This window comes from Rhinolophus sinicus, chromosome 8 (genome assembly GCF_057876585.1).
Source record: "Rhinolophus sinicus isolate RSI-liver-muscle chromosome 8, RSI-T2T, whole genome shotgun sequence".
Lineage (NCBI taxonomy): Eukaryota > Metazoa > Chordata > Mammalia > Chiroptera > Rhinolophidae > Rhinolophus > Rhinolophus sinicus.
Window position 1 is genome coordinate 9,535,960 of NC_142508.1, and position 18,806 is coordinate 9,554,765.

General features: G+C 50.7%; 2 protein-coding genes across 2 annotated transcripts in view; one reads left to right on the forward strand and one right to left on the reverse strand.

Annotated features, from left to right (window-relative positions):
• Positions 1-2,015, forward strand: part of PARP12 (poly(ADP-ribose) polymerase family member 12) — a 30,772-nt gene extending 28,757 nt beyond the window's left edge. Inside the window, exon 12 of the mRNA XM_019750170.3 lies at positions 939-2,015. Coding sequence (XP_019605729.3) covers positions 939-1,264 — 326 coding nt within the window. The 3' untranslated portion in view covers positions 1,265-2,015. The remainder of the gene's footprint in view (positions 1-938) is intronic.
• A 4,811-nt stretch (positions 2,016-6,826) lies between these two features.
• TBXAS1 (thromboxane A synthase 1) overlaps positions 6,827-18,806 on the reverse strand; it is a 133,238-nt gene continuing 121,258 nt past the window's right edge. Inside the window, exons 10-13 of the mRNA XM_019750183.3 lie at positions 14,827-14,918; positions 11,370-11,507; positions 9,248-9,410; positions 6,827-7,065 (exon numbers count right to left, since the gene is read on the reverse strand). Of these exons, the coding sequence (XP_019605742.2) occupies positions 6,967-7,065; positions 9,248-9,410; positions 11,370-11,507; positions 14,827-14,918 (492 nt within the window). The 3' untranslated portion in view covers positions 6,827-6,966. The remainder of the gene's footprint in view (positions 7,066-9,247; positions 9,411-11,369; positions 11,508-14,826; positions 14,919-18,806) is intronic.

The following is an 18,806-nucleotide window of genomic DNA, read 5'->3' on the forward strand; positions in this document are numbered from 1 at the left end:
GGAGAGGAAAGGGGTGTTGTCCCAACCCTGTACCTGCACTGTTTTGTTAGAATAGAAATTGGAACACCTCAGATGCACTCATGTAAATATGTCATTCTAGCTACAATGTGAATTATCGGGGTGTTTTCCTGTCTCCTGGTTATTTTAAAACTTTATATTTGGAAATAATTTCAAACTCACAGGAAAGTTGCAAGAATAACATTAGGAAAAAAAACACTCCTGCCTAAATTCCTGTGTACGTTTACCTAGATTCACGTTGGCTTTATCACCCCCTCATTTTTTTAACCATTTGTAAGTAGGTGGCATATATCATGCCCCTTTCTTACCTCTTAAGAAAAAGGACATTCTGTCACCACAACATAGTTACTAAATTGAGAAAATGTCATGATGGTGTGATAGTGACACTCAGCAGTCCCTGTTCCAAGTGCAGTCGTCGTCCGTCGGTTCGCCTTGATCCCATGTGATGGCTGTGGGGTCAGGATGGACGGAGCAGTGGGAGGCTGTAAGTCGGAATGGCCAGGTAGCAGCTTCCAGTAGACAGAGTTCCTAATTCTATACAACGGGCTGCCAGTGTCAACGGAGTGGTTCCATTTATGGGATCTCGGTCACTTTCCACACCAACCCTCCAAGCTTGGGCCTGACAGTCCTGTTTTATGGCTGAGGAAACTGAGGTGTGGGGTTAAGTATTGTTATGCCCAGAGCGCCTTAGGATTTGAGTGACAGATTCCGAACTTGATAGTTTCCTGTCTCAGAGTTTGGTTTCTTCTCTATGTTCTTCACGAAAGAAGGCTGGAGAAAGGGAGGACAGAAGGAGGGAGGGAGATTCAGTGACAGAGGAGCAGAGGCCCTTGGCACTGCCCGGGTGACAGGATGCCGAAGCCAGCCCTTCCTGGCCACGCTGTCCCAGTACCCACCTGAGCTTGCGCATGTCCTTGTAGGGAGCTACTTCGCCCGCGATGCCGCCTATTCCCACCACTACAGCAAGTCCGACTCAAAGCTGCACTTGATGTTCCTGGCTCGGGTGCTGGTGGGCAGTTTCGTCCGAGGCAACGCCTCCTTTGTCCGCCCGCCGGCCAAGGAGGGCCAGAGCAGCACCTTCTACGACAGCTGCGTGAACAGCATGTCCGACCCTTCCATCTTCGTGGTCTTCGAGAAACACCAGGTCTACCCGGAGTACGTCATCCAGTACAGCACGTCCGGCAAGCCTGAGGCAGGGGCCTCCACGCTGTTAAGCCTGGCATCCTTCTTTGGCCTCCGGCAGTGAGCACGGGGATGGTTTTTACGCCTTTTTAGGCTCGTCGTCTTTTGGGAAAGCTTTTTTTTTTTTTTTTTTTTTTTAACAAAAAGCTTTTCATAAACTGTTTAACGTTGACTTCTCGATGAAGTTACATTCTTAATCTCTCACTAATGGTAGTTTTCGGTTTTAAGTCAATTTAGGCTCGATAGTGGGCTAACCAGTAGTGATTGTAGGTGAGCCCATTACTGCTTTTTACTAAGGTGTTAAGTTTTATTTTTTACTCTCTTTGTTGACTTTGCTGGTGATTGGCACCAGGCACAGAGTTTCCAGATAGTATTTTATGGATTGGTTTTAATTTTTAAGAAAGTCCGTCTCTCAATTGCTTTGGTTTTTTAGGGTCTCGGTGGCATCTTGTTTTATTTTTGTCAGGATGACACAGTAGCCCGTGGTCCAGGAAAATCTATTGGGGCCCAGGGAGGCACCGTCATTGGGTCTGTTGCTCTGGCTGTAATCCAGGCAGCTCTTCTGCTGCTTCTCCTGCACTTCTGGCCTTGGAATTGGTCCATTTATATCCCATTGTCAGACAAGTGGCTGCTGTGGGCTGTCATTGAGTCCCTGCCTGTTTCCCTTTGTCACGGGCCCGGCCGTGACTGCCTGTCCCTGCATCTTCTAAGCACACTGGACAGCCTCTGAATATGTTTTATGTTCCCATGAGATTTGAATACCTGTGTTGCAAATGTCACAATAGAGTATGGAAATAAAAGAATATTTATCTCAAGTGGGTGACAGCTGAAGCCCATTCTTCACTGTCTGTGTATTGAGCACTTTTCTGGGTGTCGGGATATAACAGAGCTCCCGTTACTGGCCTCGGTGGGGGGGCGGGGCTGTGTGTGGATTTATCACGAGCTGAAGGGTCAGGGCCGCTCACTTGCTGGGGCCCTTTCCACAGCCATAGGAGGGGCCCCTGCTATGTGGCCACATAGTCATATATTTTAGTTAAATCTTCAAAAGTTATGTATTTGTATTTTTTTCTTTCCCCCAACTCATAAGTTCCAAGCCCCACAAAGCCAAGAATCACTGTTGAGCAGACTCTCGTGGACATGGAGGGGATGGGTGTGTCCTGTGTGTGTCCACACACAGCAGGTGATGGAGTCTGCTGGGCACGGGCTCTGGCCCCGGGTAGAGGGCCTGGCAGAGTGCCTCCATGTTATGAGGCAGCCTGACCCCTCACAGGTGTGGTACCTGTTGGCCTGTGGGTTTAGTCTTCAGTAACAGGCTTCTTTTCTCACCTGTACCCTCCCTCCCGCCCTCCCCGCCCCCATCTTCCTAATACGACATGTTTGTGCTCCTGGCAATGCCTCCAATTCAGTTTGTTTTGTCCCGCGGTTCTCAGATCCAAGCTGTTTTTTCATCTTTGGAACAGGGGAGAGAGTGATCTGGAACTTTACATAGACCAGCTAATCAAGCCAGAAAAGAACTGTTAAATGACCAGAAAAATGAAGAAGCAACGACAATACTACCTTATCTGCCAGCAGGACTTAGTTGTATATGGTATGATTTTCAGAGCCCCCAAAATATTTCCCCCACATCCTGACTAATCCTGAAATTTCATTCAGTGATTTTTGATTAAGTCGGTCCTACCACAGTGTAGGTGGGGGGCCCGAGGGGTGTCAGAGAACCAGTAAATCAGGTGTTTGCCAGCTAAGTCTTAAATGTAGATGAACTGATCCCGTGCTTGTTAACCATCTGGCTGCTGGGAGCTGAGGAGTGGGACACAGGAGCGATTCCGTTGGGAGTGTAGGTGGGGAGGATGACAACGAACCTGGGATGGCAGGTGACCAAATGCTCCGGAAAAGGCAAGTGAGCTGTGTATGACGACTGCACACACCGATGGGTTCCCTGACCTTTGCGAAAGCAAGTCAGGGAGAGCAACTACTTCAACTGGAAATTCAAGAGAGGGGCGGGGTCCATGTGGCCAGGTTGTGGGGTGGGGGTAGGGGGAGCTGTTCCTGTGGGCACAGGAGGGGGTGAGCATTATGATAGAAGAAGGCAAAATAATTGTGACCCAGAATCTTAGTGCAAAGAGGTAGAGGGACCTGGGGCAAGTGCATGGTGGGTGCCAAGAAATAGTTCCGCGGGCCCAGCTGGGATGCAGCCGGGGGTTTGTGGAGAGCCCAGTCAGAGCCACTTCGTCTCCGTGTTTGTTGGGGTTGGATGTGAACAGTGGGATGAAACACAGCTTGGGGCTGTGGGTTGGGCAGCCAGTGATTTTAGCACCTGAAGCCTCACTGCTGTGTCTAAAGATGGTGACCACCTGGACGGAGAAGGTGAGGGAAGCCAACAACGCTGGCGGGCTGGGGGTGCAAGGTGCAGACCTGCGCTCCAAGTAGGGGGCCGGGTGCTCGGGGGCCTTCTGCAGATGGGGGTTGTGGGGGCGGAGCCCCAGAGAGTAGTTTCCAGGCTCTCGGCCTCACATAGACAGGTGCTGGCTCAGGTAGTAAATGGCCAACTGTGATTGCATGGCCATCAGCTGTGGCTAGTTGGCCGTCAGCTGTAACCAGTGAGCCATTGGCCACAATATAACTGCTGTGGCTACGAGAAGGAGAAGAAAGGAGAGAGAAAGAATGGGAGCTAGCAAGAAGATGGCGGCGAGGCTGGCAAGCGTGGATGGCGGTTTGCGGACAGTGTGTATCCAGCCTCCAGTGAGAGTATAGTGCCGCCAGAGAGAATATAGTGGTATGACTCCCCTACCTATGGCTCCGTGGGTGTTCCTTTTTGGCCTCACCATATCCTGCGTTCTTGTATGGGGAGCGGGAGCAGAGACCCCGCGGGTCTCCCTGCATGACAAATGGCGCAGCAGCGCAGGGTCTCCCGCACGACAAATGGCGCAGCTAGCAGGGTGTGGTGCCGGCCAAAGCTCTCCAAAGGATGGTGAAGCGGTTTGTGCGTATGAACACTCAGTCTGAGGAAGACCAGGAGGAGCCCCTGCCGGAGAGCTGGACCCCCGTGGAGGGGTGGAAGGACGTGGACGGTTCTCCCACCAGCACAGGAAAAGCCATGCAGCTGCTGCAGAGATGGAGCCCCGTGGAGGGGTGGAAAGATGTGGATGGTTCCCCAACCAGCACAGGCCGGAGAAAGCAAAGGTCATTGCAGCCCTGTGGGCCGGGAAGTTCCTGCTCAGGCAGCCCGGATGCAGGACTTGTAGTCCCAGGAGGTAACGCTTGCTGAGTCCTCCGTGGGAGATGAGGGTGAGGTCAAGGTCGTCCCTCACCCCCAGGACAGCCCTGGTGAATGACTATGGACTATGGGGAATTGCCTTCCATCCCTAATTTAATGGACCGCTTGACTGTTTGTTTGGGAACTGTTGTTAGTGGAACTGGGGGATATTTGCTTTTGTGTCTTGACTGGCCGCCATTGAGAATATGTAAGCACCGTGATTGTGAGTCGCTGTTGTTCCAGCAGGGTACCCTGAGAGGCACAGAGAGAGTGGCAGTGCGCTGAGAGGTCTGGCTGAGCCCTGAAGATACCCTGGCTGTGCCCAGGAAGTCGGGCTGTTCCCAGAGAGAGTGGCAGTGCCCTGAGAGCCCTGGCTGAGTCCAGGAAGTCTGGCTGAGCCCTGAAGGTACCCTGGCTGTGCCCAGGAAGTCGGGCTGTTCCCAGAGAGAGTGGCAGTGCCCTGAGAGCCCTGGCTGTGTCCAGGAAGTGTGGCTGTTCCCAGAGAAAGTGGCAGTGCCCTGAGAAATCCTAGCTGTGCCCGGGGAAACTAGTGGTACCCTAAGAAGTCCAGGAAGTCTGGCTGTGCCCAGGAGTACTGGTGGTGCCCTGAGAAACCCTGGCTGTGTCCGGGAAGACAGGTGGTACCCTAAGAAGTCCAGGAAGTCTGGCAGTGCCCAGGAGTACTGGTGGTGCCCTGAGAAACCCTGGCTGTGTCCGGGAAGACAGGTGGTACCCTAAGAAGTCCAGGAAGTCTGGCCGTGCCCAGAAGCACTGGTGGTGCCCTGAGAAACCCTGGCTGTGCCCAGAGAGCCTGGCTGTGTCCAGGATATTGCATTCACCCCCAGGCTCCTCGCACAGGTCCCCTAGCGGAAGACGCTTGTCGCGTAGATTGTGAGGCGAGAGCCTGTAGGGGTGGAGTGTGGGGACAGAGCCCCAGGAAGCAGTTTCCAGGCTCTCGGCCTCACATAGACAGGTGCCTGGCTCAGGTAGTAAATGGCCAACTGTGATTGCATGGCCATCAGCTGTGGCTACGTTGGCCGTCAGCTGTAACCAGTGAGCCATTGGCCACAATATAACTGCTGTGGCTACGCTAGAAGGAAGGGAGAGAAAAAGAGAGAAGAATGGGGGCTAGCAAGAAGATGGCGGCGAGGCTGGCAAGCGTGGATGGCGGTTTGCGGACAGTGTGGATCCAGCCCCCAGTGAGAGTATAGTGCCGCCGGCGAGAATATAGTGGTATGACTCCCCTACCTATGGCTCCGTGGGTGTTCCTTTTTGGCCTCACCATATCCTGCGTTCTTGTATGGGGAGCGGGAGCAGAGACCCCGCGGGTCTCCCTGCATGACAAATGGCGCAGCAGCGCAGGGTCTCCCGCACGACAGGGGTTCTGTAACGGCTGTGGTGGGCGGTGGTCAGGGGAGACAGTGGGTCACCAGGAACGGGAATGGACGGCTTTCCCCAGTGAGCGAGCCCCCGGCCGGGCCCCAGAGATGAGCAGGCAGTGGCAGCAAGTATGTGGGAGGGCTGTGGGACCCTCACCCTAGTTGCTGGGACAGTGCGAGGGAACAGGGCTGCCCTTCCTCCGCGAGGCCAGAGAGGGGGGCTCTCGGGGAGCCCTTTGGGGGAAACATGGAGTGCTGGGGGCTGGGGGACAGGACCACCTGGCAGAGGCAGCATTCCCAGCCATGAATATGTGGGGACCCGTTCTGCCAGCTCCCCTGAAACAGCCAGAGCTTTCTAAAGGGGTAGCCTCCATGCTTACAGACTCCTCCATTACCCTTAACTCCGCTCAGATGTCACATACAGGAAGGGGTCTTTGATCTAGGTCAGTCTCTGTTTTACAGATGAGGAAACTGAGGCACAGCGAGGTAGAAAGACCAGCAGCCACAACCACACGGCTGCTAGCTTGCAAGTTCTTTGTTGAATTTGAACTTCTCGGCAAAACAATACTTTTACTAAAAATCACCTCTATATTTTGATTCTTTGATCAAAATGAAGAAAAGATGATTTTCTTTCAAGGAAACAGTACACTTGGGCCTCTCGCTTTTCTGTGCGTTGCAACTTGCTACAGCGTTGGTATTACCCCATCTTGGATAATCAGCATAATAAAGCTTTTAAACAACTTTGGAAGTAGAGCTTCTGATAAATGTCATTTTAAGTCAAACCCCACGACACACCAGAAGCTGAAAAGGCCCACGAGTTGGTGCCATCAGGACAGTTCACCGAAGCAGCCCCTGCCCTGTAGTTTCCTTCCATCCTGAGACCGTTCTTCAAACCCCAAGTTCTCATTTTGTCAAAACTACATTTTTGCTTGTTTATCAGCAATCCCTCATTGGGAGAGGTGCATCAGTGGTTCAAACACCTGTGGCAAAGTGAAACCTAAGTGCAACAAACATTTATTAAGTAGGAAATGGTACATAAGTGACCTCTTTTACATTGCATGCCAGGCACCCTTTCAATTGCTTACATGATGTTTTCCCCCAAATCTGAATTTCCACATGAGGGTTTGCTTTGAATTAGGCGGTGCCCTCATCACTGTGTCGGCGGGAGACAATCTTGATGTAGATGCCATTTTTTGGACCTAGGGCCGATTTGGATTCTAGCTGCAGTGGCACCTAAAATAGAGGAGATTAAGATACTCGTCACAGTTAACCACAGCGACAGGAAAAGTCCTCGGAACCAGGCCTGAACAGGCTTGTGGGAATTCAGCTGAGGGCTGAGGGATAGTGGGCCAGGAGTGAGCAAAGCAGCCTCCAGCGAGACCTTGAGAACCCAGCACAGCTGCCTGTCCGGGACAGGGCCCCGGGGCCCCAGCTGCACTGGTGCTCACCCCGCTTTTCTGTGTTAATCCTGCAGGCGAGGAGGGCACTTCATCTCAGGAAGCCTGCGTAAGAGATGGTAGTGGCTCACTTTGCAAATGGAAAAATGGAGGTTCTGAGAGGCCAAGTGACTTGTCCAAGGTCACATGCCTGGAAAGTGGAGAGCAAAGCCTCAAACGCATCTCTCCTCCCTCCCTGGTGCCCAGCCAGTAATTGAGCAGCCCCCTCTCTTTCCAAGGGGCTTTGAAAGGGAGAGCGGCCTCACGCTGTTCCCTGTTCATGCATGGTGTGTTCTGGCCTCACGGCCATTCAGAAAGCTTTCATTATGTCCAACTTACAAGGCAGATTGATGGTGGACTGCAAACTTGGAAGAAGAACCAAAGAAATAAGCAGGTATCCCCTTGAGAAGTGTGTCAAATGATGGTTCAGTGGCTAATGGGAACCCTTTCGAGAAAGAAGACTCAACGAGCCTTAGTGCTGGGTCCTTGGCGGGCTTTTCAGGTATCTGGGGGTGAGAGTTCAGACGGGAGACCAGTTTTATGCCCAAGAATCAAGATGGTCTAGACGTGCGCTATCGCCTGTAGTAGCCACTAGCATGTGTGGCTGCTGAGTGTTTGAAATGTGGTTAGTGCAAATGAGGGGGTAAATTTTTATGCAATTTTCATTAAAACTTGAAGTGGCTACTGTGTTAGTGCAGATCTAGACAAACTTGAAACTCTACTGGACTTCAACAAAAGGAGAGGTCAGTTGGGGCTGGCAAAGTTGGGGCGGGTCCTGGAAGTGATGCCTGGGGTGGGGCGAGGGATGGGAGAAGCCATGTGAGCAGGACTTCTCAGGGGCCCCTGGGATTTGAGGTAATAATTCCAAATGATTTGGAGGATGGGATTAGACTGGGAGCAGGAAGTGGGAGGGATGACATCCTAGGTCAGGGCAGCAGCCAAAGCAGGCAGGGAGGGCCATGTGGAAACCTGTCAGTGGGAAGTTGGGGCGGAGAACCCAAAGTGGGCTCAGATGAGCGCTCCCTGGACCCTGCAGGCTGGGTACTCATGGCTTGTTCTTCAGCTGGGGAGAGCCAGGGTTAAGCAGGGTTTGGGGACATTGGTCTGGCTGCTGTACTGATTGTCACGATCAAGTGTAATTGAGACAAACTGCAGAAGGAGCTCCTGCACACATCACACCTCAGGCCGTCAGGGCCTGTGTTCTCTCTGCTCCTTCATCTGTCTTGGTTTGGCCCTGTGCTCCCCATCTGCCCCTTTCTCTCTGGCCGTGACCGTCAGACCCTTGTGGACATTTTCATATCCAGTACCTTAATCTTTTCTCCCCCAAACAAACTCATTATTCCTCCTGGACCAGCAGCCCGCCCCAGTCTCTGTTGGGGGCAGTACCACTCTCTGGACTTAGAAGTTGTCACCATCCATCACTGTTTCCTTATTACCTGTCCAAGCAGAAGGGTCCCAAAGACGCATGCTGGAGTTGTGTAGGGAACAGCTAACATTGTGCAGAGGCTGCTGGATGTAGAGAAAAGTGGGAGGACTTGGGAGGGAGCGAGACCTGGTTGCACTCCAGTTTCTTCACACTCTGGCTAGTCAATCATTCACTCATTAACGTTTGTTGAATGAATGAGTGAGCAACTGCCATGTGCCTGGCATAAAGCTGGGTACTGGCACGTCCAACCACGAATGACAGACTTTTGGTCCCTGATCTCATGGAGCCTGCAGTCCAACAATGTGACCTCCAGCAAGTTACTTAACCTCTCTGAGCTTTATTTTAGCTCCTCATCTGAAGACTGGAAATAATAAAACCTACTCTGCAAGATTATTGGGTTCTCTTTTCCCAGAGAAGAGCTACAGCATCGTGAGGCCCAGCCCCCCTGTACAGAAAACAATTAAGAAGAATAATAGTTCCGCTCCAGTGTAGAGAACTGTGTGAGCACGCCTGCGCCGGGAGCAGCAGCTGGGCTCACCTGCAGGGGGCTCACCTGAGTTTCCGGGCAGGCTTCAAACCGGAAGTTGGTCAGGACGTGGAGTAGCGTCAGCTTGACCTCCAGCAGCCCCAGCCGCACCCCGAGGCAGCTCCGGGGACCCGCCCCAAATGGCAGGTACGTGAAGGGCCGCCGGTGCTGCTGGGCCTCAGCCGTGAACCTGTGGGGAGGCGCGGTCAGGGTTGTCCCATGTCATGCGGGGCGTCATGCGGGGGTCTCTGGTCCCGCTCGCCACATAATGCAGGACATGGTGAGGCCAAAAAGGAACACCCACGGAGCCATAGTTAGGGGAGCCATACCACTATAGTCTCGCTGATGGCTGGGTTGGAGACACAGGAAGCAGGAGCAACACGATCCGCAACCTGCTGTCCGCTTCTCTGTCACCCACCTCACTTACTGCAATCCACGCTTGCTAGCCCAGCCACCACCTTCTTGCTAGCCCCCATTTTCTGCTAGCGCAGCCACGGCAGTTACATTAGTGGCCAGTAGCTCACTGGTTACAGCTGACGGCCAACTAGTCACAGCTGATGGCCATCCAATCACAGTTGATGGCCATTTACTCCCCGAGTGAGCACCTTTCCATGTGAGGCCGAGAGCCTGGAAACCATTTCTGGCTCCGTCCCCACAGCCCAGGACACCACCTTCCTTTTCGGGCCTCTTCAGCCATTCTGTAGGGCTGAGGGTCCCCTGCACCTGAGGCCATGCTCCTACCAAGCGGGGGCTAAACCCCACCGGGGTCAACAGAGTTCTGTTTTCTGTGGAAGGTCCCTAAGGCTTGGAGCTGGTGGCTGCTAATTAATCCACCAGCTTCCTTCACCTCCAACCTCCCTTCCTACAAAGGCACTGCTGAATTCAAAGAATCACCGGGAAACTGTACAGGGCCTTCCAGCCCTCTCCTTAGGAATTCATTGTGTTGTTAATGAGCCTGCAGCCTCACTAGGCTCCTGAGGGGTGAAAGGGTCTTAAACCACAGCCCTTACCTAGACCCCTGGCCCCAACTTGCCCACCAGGCAGAGGGTGACACCAGCCATCCCCACTTCCTAGGGGAAGCTCTTAGGCACCAGCCCTGCCTGTCTGCCCGCCCTGGAGGCTAGGTCCTGCCAGTTTGTCTCCCTGGCCCAGACTTGCTTTCTGGTTCAAGCAGTGAAATCGAACCATTGGGGGTTGTGGCATTTGAACCCCTGGAAGCCCTTCCTCAGAAGACTTGCCTATCAGTTACCAAACGGCAGCATGTGCCACGTGTGTTCTGTCACAGTAAAGCTAGGTGACAACCACTATTTTGTAGTAGCCAGCTCATGTCTTCCTTTTCTGGGTCCAAGGAGCCGTGAACTCAGCTTTTTTGAACCTAATATTAATGCACTTTTGTTTTCAAAGGTGATGCTGTAAGTTCTGTAGCCACAGTTTATAGTTCTTGATATTTACCGTATTTCCAGGAGGTGCTGTGCAGCGGGATATATGTATCTAGGTCCCAGTGCCCATAGTTTCGCAGTGACCCGGGTGATGGAGCTGTGGCTCGTTCCACAGGAAGTTGGAAGTGTTAAAGGGGTTTGGCCAGCCCGCTCCTTGCCAGATCGCTCAAGGAAGGGATGTGGCTGGATTCTGATGAGGAGGGGTCGTGGATCCCTGCACAAACATTTTAAATCGGGGTCCCCAGCGATGAAATTTAGACAGTAGACCCAATCCCTGTAGGTGACAGGAGAGGGACCCACGTCTACCCCGTTAGCATAGCTGGATCTCATGAATTCCTGGAGAAATTTGGTTGATGCTCTTGTTTTGGGATAGGCTCCACTTTTTAAAAAACGAAAGGGTATTTCGTTGCTTTCCTGTGCACACCTGAAATGTGATCCTCTGTCCTGTTCCTTCGCATGGACAAACAGAGGACACTCGTCTGAAATTGCCTCGTTCTTCACACGTAGTGCCGCTGAAATGCTAAGTGTATGGGTACCGTTTGGGGATTTTTAAAAATGGCACAATTATTTCCTTCAGAAATGATGCCTCACAAACGTCTGCCCGCCGTGACTGTTGACTGGGGACTTAATCTTCAGGGTCTCCCTGCAGCTGCCTCTAATTCCCTTGTACTCACCTCCCTCAGGGACCCAGCTGAAAAGGCGGGGCTCACCTCTGGGGGTCGAAGGTCTCCGGGTGTGGCCAGTGCTCAGGGTCGTGGTGCAGGGCACCCACGGCTGTCTCGACCACGGTGCCCGCGGGAATGCGCTGCCCCAGGACCTCACAGTCCTGCGCTGCCTCACGTGTGAACCTGCGGGGACACACGGGTCACCCCACCTGGATGCAGAGCAAGGTGAGGAGAGCGCAGAGGGGCACACCGGGGCAAAGGGGGTCTGAGTTTGAAGTGCAGAATGAGGCTGAGCGGTCAGGGGGACCAGAGACCCAGTCCTCTTTCCCAGTGACTCCGATGGCAAGCAAGCCCCACCCCCACTGCGTTAACCCTCTACTGCCCAGGACCCTTCAGTCTCTAGGCTCTTTGGACCCCCCTGGCCCTTGGTGAATATGCATGTGACTGTCCCTTCATCCATCCATCCAGCCTGAAGAGCCCATTTCTGCCTGGTGTGGGGGGCGCACAGGTGTCTTTGAAGGGCTTATTTCTGGTGGGGACTTGCAGGCTTCTTCCCCAGGCCGTTTTCCCTCTATAGTCAAACCTCTTTTAATCTTCCTCACTCACCCCCTTGCTTTACCTAAAGGAAATTTGCGTTTGAAAATCTGTTCCCCATTCGTAATGTTTCTGTGGATGACTTCTACTAAAGAGGAAAACTTCTGGTCAGATTGTTTCTTTTATCATATGGCCATGGCATAATCCCATTTCTGTTGTATTTTTAAGGGTTAGACTGTCTGTGTTTGCATATGAACGTACACTTTCTGGAAGAATACCTAAACTTCTACAATGCTCTATCTCCTCTAGGGGATGGGACTGGGGTGGAGGGTGGCAGGGGACCAGGGGCCAACTTGTGCTTTGGATCTTTCCGTATTGGTTAGGGTTGCCTTTTTCTTCTTCTTCTTTAAGTATATGCGTATTATTTTGGTAATATAAATAATTATTTTAAAAATAAAAAGTAATCTTTGCCGGCTTTTACTTCAAGTGGTAGGACTGGGCTTCCCTAAATATCTTAGAGGAGATAAAATTATTACGCTAGTTACTGTTCTACCCTATTCCTGCTTATAAAAGAAATTAAGAGCAATCCACACTTCCTTGCAGCGTTCACCACTCTGTTATGAGCCTTTGATATAAGAATCAGGAACGTGAAACACCAGGGCTGTGGGACACCCCCATTCAGATCCTGAGTTACTAATGCAATGAATATGTGCTTGGAGCCGGTAGCAAAACACCAGTGCAGGTGGGGGGCTCTGACGGGTACAACCTCAGTTCTGAGAATCAAACTAGGCTATCCCCTGGCGTGCCTTCTTTTTCATCTTTACCACAAATAGCTTGGACCTGGATGTAAGATCCTCCAAGCGCCAGAAAACGGGGACTTCCCTTCTGTACATGGTTAGGCCTTCTGTCTGACTAGGCTGTCTAAAAGGCCAGAAAAATCTGCTAACTTACATATCACTGCATAGAATCCTGGATTCACGTTAGTAATAGTTCACCAAGAATTGTTATGTTTTCCAGAAGAGCCATGTACTGTCTCACTGATTCTCACTACAGTCCTGTGGGGCAGGTGGAGCAGGTGTGTGTCCCCACCGGACACGCGGGAAACAGAAGCCCAGAGCAGTACGGAACTTAGCCGAGATCACACAGCAAACTAAGGGCCCCGCCAAGACTGTCTTGACTTTCTGTCTAGAGCCGTTCTGTCATTATGGAGCACCGGCTCTATATGCGACTTTCTGAGGGAATTTTAATAAATTCATCCAGGCACTGTGGTGTCTGTCCTGCCCTCAAGTGAGATCACCAGTTTGCTGCGTCCCCAGAGCAGAGCCTTCACTGACTTTCTTTGACTCAATGCTGTTTATAAAACGAGTCAGTAGGATAATTGGCTGCAGCATTTCGGTGTTAAAGAGACAGCTCACTTTGTCACTCAACACGTCGTCTATTCAAGGTCTCACGTGATGAATCCGCGATTGCGTTTAGATCCAGGAAATGATGTGTCTGATGAGTTTGTACACTTTCCTCCCACTAGCGAACACGACCGGTCAACTCCCCTGGGTTCCCTCTGTGCCAGAAGCCGCAGCACCCAGCCGGGCCTGACCCCGGTTACTGGCCATCTCTGGGGTCCCGTAAAAGCTTCTTTCCTTTCGACAGCCTTTGTTCTGTTTTATCCCTGAACATCTTACTTTGAATTTCATTTTAATGTGTATAGCAGCTGCCCACAGTTTCCTTGGAAGGAAGCTGGATATAAATCATTAAAAACAAAAGATTGGATCCAGTTTGCTCTGCGGCTCCCCCAAAGTCCGGGAAGGCCCGTAGAATCAGCCTTGTAACATTGGCGTCAGGAGAGCAAGACAAACTATGGCAGGACCACTGCTCCCAGAGCAGGAGACGGAAGCGATGTGTGTGCCTGAGGCCCACACCAGGGGTGCTTGGACTCGCACCCCTGGAGTTCTCTATGTGTTCTGGGTCTGACCATTTGGGACAATATCTACAATCACACTCTCTAGTGATGTTTTCGGTTTGGAATATACTTTTACGATACCTTCAAAGAATCCCTATTTTCTCTCTTAAAATGGGAAACGGTATCTCCATATGGTTTGTATGGTGTATTCATTCATAAACATGCCAAAGGAACTTATTGATATACAGTTCAATGCTTTGTGTTGCTTCTGTCTCTAGAGCCTGAAATCCAGCCACTGTTTCACTCTCTAAGGGTCTGGGGACCTGAGTTAAGACCCCGTGCTCCCTGAGATGCCTCGTTTACGGGGAGTTTGAAGAAAAGCAGAAGCCCTGATTCCTGCTCTCAAGGCACCTACAGGTTGGTGTGACTGGAGGTGCATTGGAGACATGTTGTGGCAGTTAAAATGTGTCCAAGAATAGAACATGAAGTATAGTTACAGCAGGAAGGGCTGGGGGTGGGGGAGCAGGGAGGGCCTTGTGTGACAGGGCTGAGTTGGACCTCCTAGAGGGGAGTCTGGGCTTGTGGGTTGTTGGGGAGCAGGAAGGCACATCCCAGGCCTTGGAGCGCCCCCTTGGAATGGCAGCTCCCAGGGCATGGGTTTTATGTGTTTTGTATGTGGCTGATTTCCTAGCCTTGATGTTCCATAAATAGTTGCTGAATGAATGAATGGGAAGGGGGACTGGCAAAAACCATCTAAAGCTAGGAGGCCGAAGAGACTGGCTTGTGTTGGGGAGGAAAGTCATGATAAGACAGGACCAATGACACTTGGAGCAGGTAGTTTGGATACATGACAATGGGCCAGACGTTTATTGCTATGGTTACTGTGTGGAAGGCTTGTGTCTGTGCCCTGGGGATACAGAGAAGCCCAAGACTCACCTTACCCCCAGGAGCTTGAGTCCAGCACTGGGGATAACGCAGGTGGTCACAGACTGAGGACTCACGAACACCCTGAACAGTGATGCTGAAAGGGGCTGTGGGGTGCAGGGCGGGGCGGGGGGGCTGCGGGCCTACCTGAAAGCCGGTGGGTACATCCGTAAGGTCTCTGCAATCACCATGTCCAGGTAGGGCAGGCTTTCCTGGAGGCTGCAGTAGTCGGGGCTCGTCTGACAGAGGGGTCATGACAACGGAAGAGTGTGGAGTTAGACCAAGCCACACAGCCTCTGTCTTTTCCCTTTACTTTAGAGTCCTCCAACTGGAGCGAACACTTAAATGGGAACCCCACTAAATCAAAAGTTGCTTCTACCCAAATTGCATTTGATTAGCAATCCTCATATTCTGTTGTGCAGAATATTCTGTTGTTCTTTTTCATGGTGCTGTCTGTTATTGAGGATGAGCAGACCCCATGTGGGAGCTGGAGGTCTTTGAGTGTCATAGAGAGAAGTTGGGTTACGACACAACGCTGGTGTTTGCCGAGAGCTGATGACACGGCAGGCTACGCATTGTACAGACGCTACCGTATCTAATCCTCCCAGCAAACCAGCCAGAAAGCTCTTCTCCCATCTCTTAGATGAGGAAACTGAGGCTCTGAGAGGTACTCACAGAGGTAGTAATTGGTACCTTGGAAAATTAAAAGACAGATAGTGAAACAGCAAACAAAAAAGAAAAAAGGTTTGCAACATCTATAAAGGATCGATAGTAACCAAAACCAAAGAACTACGATAAATCAGTAAGAAGGGAAACTCAGTAGAAAAGCAGACAAAGGCTTTGAAGAGGCAAAACACAGAAGAAAGGGGACTCGTCATAATGCCTAATACAAATTAAAACACGGAGAGTCCACTTATCACCCATCAGATTAGGAAAAGTTGGGAAATATTGATTAGATGCTAGGAGTTGGAGGTGTCAAGACAGCAGAACCCCATATTGGGGACCCTGACACCCCCCGGGACAACATCCACTGGTGTGACGCTCCCTCTTTGGCCCTCACCCTATGAAACAACATGGAACGAAATGACATTCCTTGAGGACCTGCTGTATCCACTATGTCCTGGCAAGAGGCTTAAAGATCTTTGATGGGTCGCAGCCTCCTGGGGTTTGGGAGGCGGGCCCATGGGAAGCGGGATGCCTCACTCACCTTCCCTAGACTCAGTCCCAGGATGGGCCATGTGCATGGGCCAGGTGGCTGATGGGAGTGAGTCAGGGTCCCTGGCAGCGGTGAAAGCCTGACACCCCGAGCCCAGCCAGTGTCCCCACACCTGAGGGACTAGCCCCTTAGGAAAGCCTGGCATTCCTTCTCTTCCTCCTTCCAGTTCTCAACAGTTTGGTTTGCATTTGTCTTTTCTGGCTTATGAGTCAGAAAATACAAAATATGTAATTTCAGTGATTCTGCATCTGAGTTAAATGCTCTGATACATTTAAAAGTGCCATTGTGTGATATAAAGAATGAATGGTAAAATTCATGCTAATAGTTTCACATGTAGATTTTTCTTTATTTAGAATGACAGTAAATAGGAAACAAAGTACTGTGACAACTGCAGAATAAAGGAAGAACCTCTGTGTGTACCCTGAATGGCATTTTCCCTGCTTTTTGAATAAGGGGCCCCCTATTTTCATTCCGCCTCAAATCCAACAAATTATATAGTTGGCCCTGCAGGCCACGGTTGATTGGCCCAAAGGTGGGTGTCTGATCCAAGGAGACCAGTCTGGAAATTTGGATTTGGGGCCGAGACAAAGGAACTTTTCTCCAGCAGATGGAAGCTGGACACAGGTGAAATGGGCAGGACACAGCTGCTGCCATGAAAAAGCAGACACAAATTAGATTGCAGAGAGAAGCAGAGGCAAAGGACAGAAAGACCATTTCTTGGTGTCCCCTAGAGTTGCGTTCTCCATTTGCCATCTGCTCCTGGCAAGGAGCCCTGTGGGTGGCGTCTCAGTCCCCTTCCAGCAATTTCTCATTTGGGGCCTAAGTTAGCAACAGCTGAATTCTGTTACCTGCAACCAAGGGAGTCTTAACAAATACAGAAATGTTAAAAAAAGAAAAGAAAAAAAATTAATAACGAACTGGTACCATGCACCAAAATATAGACCTGTATCTCAAAAGCAAAAAGCAACCAGATCTCGAACCACTGTCTCTGATGGGTAAATGGTATTGGTTCCCCAAAAAAATTATATGGCTTGGAAGCCGTCAGCATTTGAAAGAAAACGTTTTAAGATAGGCTGAGGGAAATTTGTTTTATAAATTAGAATTTGTCTTCATTTTTTTCCCTGGATGAACTTTTTACTGTGCTTCTAATTCTAAGCTTTTGGCGCAAGATACACATGGAAACATTAGCTTGGTCCAACAGTTCTTGACATGGCTCAACATTAGATGCAGAAGGATGGCTTTTAACACATAGGGACATTTGGGCCCTGCTACTCTGGGATTTGATTATCGGTCTGAGGTGGGGCCGGGGCATCAGTTCTTTCCTTGAAGCCCCCTCCCCTTCCACCCCGTCCCTGCAGTTCTAATATGCAGCCAGGGGGGTGTAACCACTGTATTAGTTTTTCCATCTGTCTCTGACCCACCCCAGTGATCCTTTTTGCGAGAGGTGTGGATGGATGGGGTATTGGGGGGCTCAGGCCTCCATGTTTTAACTGAACCCAGGTGAGACAACACCATTGACGTCCTTGTCTATTTACAGACCAGTCCACCCCGGGCACCTTGTTTTGCCTGCCTGTAGTTCTTTCAGGAAAATCAATGACCAAGGGGTCTTGTGCCAATCCTGCCAGCAGAGGGCAGCAAGTGTACGGCAAATGGGGGCTCCCCAGGAGGCTGGGCCCCTACTCAGCATCACAAGTTAAACCCAAAAGGACCTTAGAACACGTGAATCCAAATTCTTCATTATAGAGACGGGAAAAATGAGACCCAGAGAGGAAAGCCTGTGAACCTTAAATCACACAGGTAGAACTTGGAGTAAAAAACTCCAACTGTTAGTCATTCAGCCATCCCTCCATGAACACCTACTGCGTATAACGTGCTAGGCTAGGCTCTGGGGATCCAAAAAGGATTTCGTCGCTAGTCCATGGGGAAACACACTTCAAAGCAAATCATTATACTGAATGTGGAACATATTATAGAGTGGGCTCAGGAACAGGACATATAGTTTGTTTTGGGAATTCATTTACTTATTCATTCAACACACGGGGTTGGTAGATACTATTGACCAGGCACTGTGCTAGGCATGGGGACATCACTCTGAGATGCACTGACCCTGCCCGCCCTCTTGGAGCTCACAGCCTGTCTCAGGATGCAAACCAGTGGTGAGGGTTACAGAGCACGGGAGCTGTGTGGGAGAATTGACAAGGGACACAGACCCCGGCTTTTGGGGTCAGGGAAGCTGCCAGGAGGAAGCCATATCTAAACTGAGATCTTTATAGGAATAAGAATAAGGCAGTGAAAGGTGGGTGGGCTTTTTTGGATGCGGGTTCAAACAAACCAGTTTGGGGGGGGGGGAAGATGAGTCAATCATGAGACCTTGAACGCTGAGTGGATATTTGATGTGCTTAGGAAATTATGGTTCATTTTGTTTTTAGTGTGATGATGGCATGGGCGTCACATTTTAGAAAAGACCCTTTTTCTTTTAGAGCTATCTACTGAAATATTTACAGATGACATGATATGACGTCTGGGATTTTAAAAAATGGAAGTGGGGAAGTAGGAAATGGAAGTAGGGAATTCCGTGAAACTAGAGTGGCCAATAAGCTGACACTTGTTGAAGCTGGGTGACGGGTACACAGAGGTTCATGCGACTATTCTTCGAATTTGTGTAGGTTCAAGTTTTCCTTTATAAAAAATTAAAATACAAAACTAGAAATGTAAGTAACAATAGTGTGTGAAACAGCCTATGCAAAGACTCTGAGATGTGTTGGAGAATTAAAAATGGTTGTGTTCAGGCTTGAATGGGAGAGGTGCTGCTCTGGGCTGAACGTGGGGGGACAGATAGCAGTTCTCCAGGCACAGAGGGCAGAAAGACCGCCAATGCGTGGGGCAACCATCTGGGCCATGTCAGAAGAAG